Below are 7,500 nucleotides of genomic sequence, written 5' to 3'. Positions count from 1 at the left end.
GTACAGAGATCTATGGATGATGTATGGGGTTTTGCTGATGTAATTAGAATCAGGAAAGGAAACGGAGTCTCTCTCCTGTAATCTCTCCAGATATCTCATCCCTTATCCGGTAAATAACCATTGCAGATGTCTGCCGGAGGAATTATCTTACAGACTTACTGTATGGCCTGAAAACCTATCCTGAACCAATAGTACCTAGCTCAGGTGATTTGCTGAGCTCAAGCACACACACAGACACACATACCTTCAGTCACCTGACTCTGCCAGTGTTATCTGAGCTCTGTATGCTTACCTCAGAAAATTAATACACAGACACACATGCTCTCTCTCTCTCTCACACACACACACACACACACACACACACACACACACACACACACACTTGGCCAGTGTCTGCTTTGGGCAGAAGGAAGGATTGAGTTGCAAAGCATCCCTCATCCATTTCAGCTAAATTAAAACAAACAGCGAAGCAGGTTTCGCTCCTGCGCGGGTACAGTATAGGTCAGAGTGCTTGGATTTGCTGTAATGGACCCCCTTTCCTCCCACTCCCCCGTCTTTAGCGAAATGCCTGCTGTGTGGATGCCAGCTAAGCACTTAGCATGTGATCTATACTCCTGTCACGATAACACGCCGGTTTAAACCCAATTTGGGGGAAAAGTGGAAGCGGGGGTCGTTTCATCTGATTGACCTCTCAGATGCCCTTGAGGGGGGGCCTCCCCGTCCATTAAATAGTCATCTTTTCTCAGCTTCTGAGCCCCCCCCCCCCCCCCCCTCCCTCCCCAGCGCCGGCTGACCTCCCTTCTGTATTGAAGTCGTTTGTGGACGGGGGCGTCTTTTATCTGAAAGAGCGCATTGTCCTGGCGGCGTAGATGGCGTTGCGATACGTCTCAGTTGAGTGCGCGCTCGCGCGTGTGTGTGAGCGCGAGCGAGGGAAGGAGCCGGCGCTGCGGTCATCAGCGAACTAAGAAGCTTTGTCTGGACCGACCCCGGAGGTGATGGCTCAGCTGGTCTTGCTTAAACGGCAGCGCAACCGCACCGCCACTCGGGGCTCAAGGCTGAACACTGACTCCAGTCTTCAGGGGGTTTTTTTTGGGGGGGGGGAATGGAAGTCAAGGCCGTCCGCCTCCGCGCTGAATCTTACGAGGCCAACGGCACGTGTTCGACAGGAAAGTCATCTCTGTGACGTATTTTCTCGCTGTCGACGTGAAACATAGTCCGAGCCTGGAATGCAGCTCTTTTTTTGTCTTCTTCAGCAAGTGGATCTGTGATCTGAGGCAGACTGCTGAATTAGGGGGTTTTGGAAGAAGTCTCTGTGTATTCTACCTCCCACATACATTGCTCGGCGTGTTGGCTTTAGACTCTGATCCTCAGGCTCGCACTGGCCGCGCAGCTCTAACCTCGGCCTATTATGGCAGGCTGTGTTTCAGAACGCAGGGCTCAGCACTGGAAATCGATTCAAATATCCAATTCAAACGTACACACTAACCACACTCACACACTCTCACACACACACACACACACACACACACTCACACACACACACGCAGGCTAGGAAAAATGGGTCTGGGATACAGGCAATATCCGAGATGAAACAACATTCATATTCACATCAATAATGTGTCCCTATATAACTAGTAAATGGTAAGAGTGTACCTCAAGCAACAGCAATAAAAGTCTGTTGAAGAAAGGTAATATCACGGGATGGCCTACAGTACCCGAGGCAAACAGCTGTGTTGCCTGCTGCTTACATAATTTAGCTTTTTTGATTTTGTTATTGTGGTTTGGATATTTATTTTTATTACGTCCTGTTTTGAAATCCTAATTCTTCAGGCTTTCCACTTAGCGTTTTAAATTCTGTCACAAGTACTCCTCTCTGTCCCGACGTAGTGTCGCTCCTACCGTATATTGTTTTTGATTCTACTTGTGTTTGTCTCTCATTGCTATTCTCTTCCTCACACTATTTTGCATCATCTCCTAATGTGGTTTCATCAGCCTTTGATTGTCCTTCCCCTCCCACCATCTTCTGTCGTCTTCATAGATAAGGGGTGTCTAATCCTATTTTCTCTCATTGTTTTTGTCCTGTATTATTTCACGCTGTCGGAAAGTATCCTTCGCTCGCTATAAATGGATTTCTCTCAGAAAAATGGAGTCATGGCATGATAAAGTAATATGTGACGTGTAACAAAGAGATGGACTAATCCTAGTGCGGCGGTGGTAATGTGGTGATAAAAGCTCACGGCCTAAATGAGGGTGTTAATCCAGGTCTCTCTCTCTCTCTCTGTGTGTGTGTGTTCCCTCTGCTCTGCTCCGCTCCGCAGTCAAAACCTGACCTGGAGGGACATGCAGCACCTGGTGGTGCGCACCTCTCGGCCCGCCCACCTCACCACCGACGACTGGAAGACCAATGGCATCGGCCGCAAAGGTACGGGTTACGCCCATTTCTCGCCGCGACCACCAATCATTTCTTTCTGACTTGACCGCCAATCATTGTGTCACCTGAAGTCGGGTCAGGCCATCTAATCCCCCTCCTCTCCTCACATACACACACACACACACACTCACAATATCTGACTCTACATCAGCAACTCTATGTAATTCCCCGCTCAAAGCGAATCTCTCTCCCTGGTGTCCACTGAGCTTTAAAGGCGGTCGATACAGACAGCATACATTAAGCCCTTCAGAAAACACAGCGGTTTCAGTGGTGTGGATCAGGAGAGTGTGCTTGTGTGTGTGTGTGTGTGTGTGTGTGTGTGTGTGTGTGTGTGTGTGTGTGTGTGCGTGCGCACACTGCTGAGTGTTTCCTAATGATGCTGGCGAACAGTGGCGGCATGTTGACATTAAGAGTCTGTTGATCAGACAGACGCTGTCTGCAGCTGTAGTTGAGGCTGGTGAGCAGCGACGGCAGCACAATTAAACCATTTGGCCCCGTGTCTCAGGCCCCTAATGTCTCACTTGCCTGCTGTGATTTTCACTTGTTCCGATTTTCAGACATTTGTCATTGTACAAGTCTAAGTGAGTGTCGGAATAATGTCGGGGTATTTAAGGAAATGCCGAGGTAAGACGGGATGTTGATTGATTCCCGATTGAAACCTGCTGTTGTTGTGATGACACACACGGTATAGCACGCGCGGTGGTCATGAATGTTGTTTGTTTGTTGTGTTTGTTAACAGTGAGCCACTCCTATGGCTACGGTCTCCTGGACGCCGGGGCGATGGTTACCATGGCGCAGAACTGGACCAGCGTGGGCCCCCAGAGGAAGTGTGTCATCTCCATGGTGGCGGAGCCAAAGTGAGTACTGTGCCCTTCTCTCCCCTTCCGCATCACTTCCTCTTCGGATTCAAAGCAGCACACCTGAGGCCAGGTGCTGTTATCTTGGACGCAGGTCCCTTGGAGACGGACCTAATGTGGCACAAGCCATCTGTGCTAGCCCATTGTGTCCATTACACTGCACACATGGTCATCTAAACAGCGCATTGTACAGCACAAAGCCATTGTGTTGTTTCCCCCCAAAATTCCATTAACAGTGTTCTGACGCCATTCCCTTGCGTTCCGCAGAGGCTTGTTATTACCATTCCGTAGCGAAAAGCTATGGACGAATTAATGACTCTTTTTTCTGATGTTGTTGTTGGGCTCTAATGGGCGAGAGAGTAGAGTGACCTTAAGCCAGACAGCGCTTGGTGAGGTGATTAATGGAGTTAACGGCACACGTGGCTGTCTGATTAAAGGAGAGGACATGCCCCTCACCTTAGCTGGCGCTACGCAGCCCAAACGCTCGCTCGCCCACCATTCTTTAAATCAGTGTCCTCTGCAATTACCCCGCCAGGGGACAGAGAGATAAAGAGAGCAGGATGTATGTGGGAGGGATGAAAGATGGTGAAGGATGCCTGGGGTATGTGTGACAGTGAATGAATGAGTGTTTGTGTGTGTGTGTTTGTGTGTGTGTGTGTCGTGTGTCTCTTGTTTGATGGAGCAGCACGATCTCCCTGCAGTCCAGTTAGATGCACAGTGGAGTTTGATATGATGACAGGTGTGTGTCTGTGTGTGTGTGTGTGTGTGTGTGTGTGTGTGTGTGTGTGTGTGTGTGTGTGTGTGTGTGTGTGTGTGTGTGTGTGTGTGTGTGTGTGTGTGTGTGTGCGCACACATGCTTGTGTCTCCGTGTATGTGTTTGCATGTATGTGATTTCCATGTGTGGGTGTAATTTGTGTATGTGTGTGTGTGTGTGTTTGGGAGAGAGAGAGAGAGAAGGGGAAAGACAAAGTGAGGCAGTGGGAAGGAAGCAAGTGGGTGGTAGCTCGGGGCTTTTTTAAAGGAAATCATCCATGACAGATGAGGCTGTGAATCTATGTCCTCCACACTCCCATGGACCACAGCCAATGCTGTGTGTGTGTGTGTGTGTGTGTGTGTGTGTGTGTGTGTGTGTGTGTGTGTGTGTGCGCGTGTGTGTGTGCATGTGTGTGGAGGAAAAATTTCCTTTCACATCTCTGTATCTGAGACCTCTATAGATGTCCTTTTGACAACGGCTTCTTTCCTCTCTCCTCATGGTATCGCCTGTCTCTCCTCAGGTCGACCTACTGTATCTATTTTCCACTCCTCTCCCCTTTCCCCTCTCTCACTTCATTCCCCTCTTCCCTGTCCACTCTTCTTTCTCTTTCCCTCTCTCTCACGCTATCCTCTCTGTCCCACCTCATGTGTGTCCACCATCTTCTGACAATCCTCTCTTTCTCTCTTTCTGTCTCCCTCCCTGTCTTTATTATCAGTCTCTTCTCTGCCTTCTCTCTCGCTCTCTCTCCTCTGCTCTTCTCACTTCTTTTCTCTCCACTCCTCCGTGGTTTTCACTGTGTGTGTCTGTACTTTTAGTGTGCTCCTCTAGTTTAGCTGTCACTGCCCCGTCACCAGGCTTTAGACTGCGACGCCAATTAAAGCGGTTGCCATAGCGACTGGGCCACAACACCGCAGCGCTCCACTAAATGTTGCCAGACAAGAGGGCAGGAGATTGCTATTATTCTGTGTTATTGAGCGTGAACCGGGCAAAAAAACACGGTGTGTGTGTGTGCGCGCGTCTGTGTGTCTTGTGTGTTTGTGCGTGAGAGAGCGAGAGGGCGCGATTGCGATTTCATTCACATTCACAGCGCAAATGCACGCAGAGGGGAGCCCGACTCCGAGCGCGTGTTTAGAGTTCGTCGGACGAACGCGGCAGGTGTGTGGTGGCAATCAGAGACCTCGGCCTGGCTCCCCGCCGCTCCTTTGAAATTTAACATCTCCAAAAAAAGAGCACTTCAAGTCTCCACGCTCGCACCGCGGGGCGGGCGAGATCCTCACTGCTGGTGATGGAGACCTCCGTCAGGGTCGGACGCCCCCGCTCCCCCCCCCTTCCCTCCTCCTCCGCCCGCGCCGTGCCGTCAGATTGGCTTTTCACTTGACTGGCGGGGTGGTTTATGTTTACCTATTGTTCTTTTAACTGTACCCCCCCGCAAGCCCCCCCCCCCCCCCCATCACCTGCTTATCGCTGCGCTCTCAGCGCCAGCCGCGGAGCTTGTCTCTCATCAAAGAGCGCTCTGGGTTTGATTGAGACAGCCTGGCAGTTTGTAATGGAGTTGGACGAGCTGTGAGGTTTATCTGGCAATCCAAATGAGCCCAATAAAGCGCTTGAGTGTTTCATTTGGAGCCCAAATGGGGTCAGGCTCGCAGTCGTCAGTATTCTATTGTGGTGCGCTGCATTGTTTCCTTTGTGTTGGCTGAATTGAACAGAATAAACTAACTCTCTCTCTCTCTCTCTCTCTCTCTCTCTCCTTCTCTCTCTCTTAAATCCATCTGCCTGCTTTTCACTCTCTCTCTCTCTCTCTCTCTCTCTCTCTCTGTTCCGCTCTTCCGTCTTACGTTCTCTTCCTCTCAACTACCCCTCATTCACTTGTTTTCTTTACTTTTCCCCAATCACTTTTCTTTCTCTTTCCCTTTCACTCTTTCTGCCTCTCTCTGCCTCCCTCTCTCTCTCCCTCCATCTCTCCCTCTCCTTGCCGCCGGCTCTTGCCTGTTCTAATCTGGGTGGGGGTTGGAGGAAAATGTAGTTGGTCTTTTCCTCAAAAACTCTCACACTTCTACATATACAGGTGCATATGCACACATCCAGCTCAGATACAAACACATTACTACACACAGCCACATGAACTAGGAATATATGCACAGGTACAGTATGAACAAATATGTGAATGCTGCATGTCAGAAGACAAAGAAGCACATACTGTAGGCAGATATCAAGACACACACACACACACACACACACACACACCGGTTCACTTCTTAGCCAGGTGATCTTATTCGCTCTGAATCCCCTCTCATTTACTGTGGACGCAGGCTGCTGATACTCTATCAGCAAGGTGTGAAGATTCATTACTCTCTCTCTCGCTCTCTCTCTCACACATACACACACACACACACACACACACACACACACACTCTCTCTCTGTCTCTATCTCTCACACACACACACACACACACAGGCACATGCAGTCTTAGGTACGTTAAGGAGAAGGCGAAGATGCTCTTGGGAGCCTTCCCAGTCCAGAGACCCACTAGCCATTTTGCACCTCTAAGATGCACTGCATGGCACGGCACCCCTCCACTGCTGCACTGGGACGGCATCTCTCCTCAGTGCTAATAGAAACCCTGTCTGAAGCAGTAACAGCAGCACCTCAGCACTGCGTAGAGATGATGATGTGCTCTCCCTCTTGTTCTCACCTCTCACTGTCCACCCCCCTCCCCCCCGACACACACACACACACACACACACACACACACACACACACACACACACACACGCAGTAATGCTATTTCAACCATTGTTCATTCATTCAACCATTATCTTTATATTCATACGTCTCTATATATTCTCCTCCACATAAACTGATCCGTAGTGGTTTGGATTGCGTAAGAACCCATCCGGGCTGGATGGGCCCCGAGTGTCCAAAGTCATTTGGCGGGGGGGAGGAAGTGTCCCAGGACGTTATCTATTAAGTACAAGTTGTTTTGGAATAAACATTCAGCTCTTGGCCTCGGGGCCCCGCCGTGTGGTCTGGCACCTCCTAAAGGAGTCGCATCTGAGCCAAGGCTGCGAGTTTATAAGCACAGGTTTAATAAATGGCTGTCTCATGATATTACAGTAATGCATTAAAAAGGGGATGATGGCCAGCCTCCCATCTCATGGGGGGGGGGGGGGGGGTTCCTGCGTAATACCATGAATGAAAAGAGATATGGGTGTACCCGCTATGTCGACTCTATATCTTTCCCTTTAAGAGTCTTTTAAAGTGTGTCCGTAGTATTTAATCCCTTTACTGTATTTTATTAGTATACTTAATTAATCCGGTGCTGTCCAAGAGATGGAAGTGGCTGTGCGGATAGAAGCCACGATGCTCTGTTTAGGATCCTGTTGCAGCGCTTATTGAGGTTAGCTTTTCAGCCTGTGTGCATTTGAAGTTGCAAGTCTAGAACCACCTCTTCACATTT

At 49.6% G+C, this 7,500-nt stretch overlaps 1 protein-coding gene across 3 annotated transcripts in view; it reads left to right on the top strand.

The window, feature by feature from the left end:
• Positions 1 to 7,500, top strand: part of furina (furin (paired basic amino acid cleaving enzyme) a) — a 110,268-nt gene that overhangs the window by 95,430 nt on the left and 7,338 nt on the right. For all 3 annotated transcript variants that reach the window (XM_062548985.1, XM_062548986.1, XM_062548987.1), the window contains exons 11-12: positions 2,319 to 2,422; positions 3,171 to 3,288. In XM_062548985.1, coding sequence (XP_062404969.1) covers positions 2,319 to 2,422; positions 3,171 to 3,288 — 222 coding nt within the window. The remainder of the gene's footprint in view (positions 1 to 2,318; positions 2,423 to 3,170; positions 3,289 to 7,500) is intronic.

This window comes from Sardina pilchardus, chromosome 11, assembly GCF_963854185.1.
Source record: "Sardina pilchardus chromosome 11, fSarPil1.1, whole genome shotgun sequence".
NCBI lineage: Eukaryota > Metazoa > Chordata > Actinopteri > Clupeiformes > Clupeidae > Sardina > Sardina pilchardus.
The sequence above is the reverse complement of the archived record's forward strand: the minus strand, read 5'-3'. Positions and strand labels throughout refer to the sequence as shown.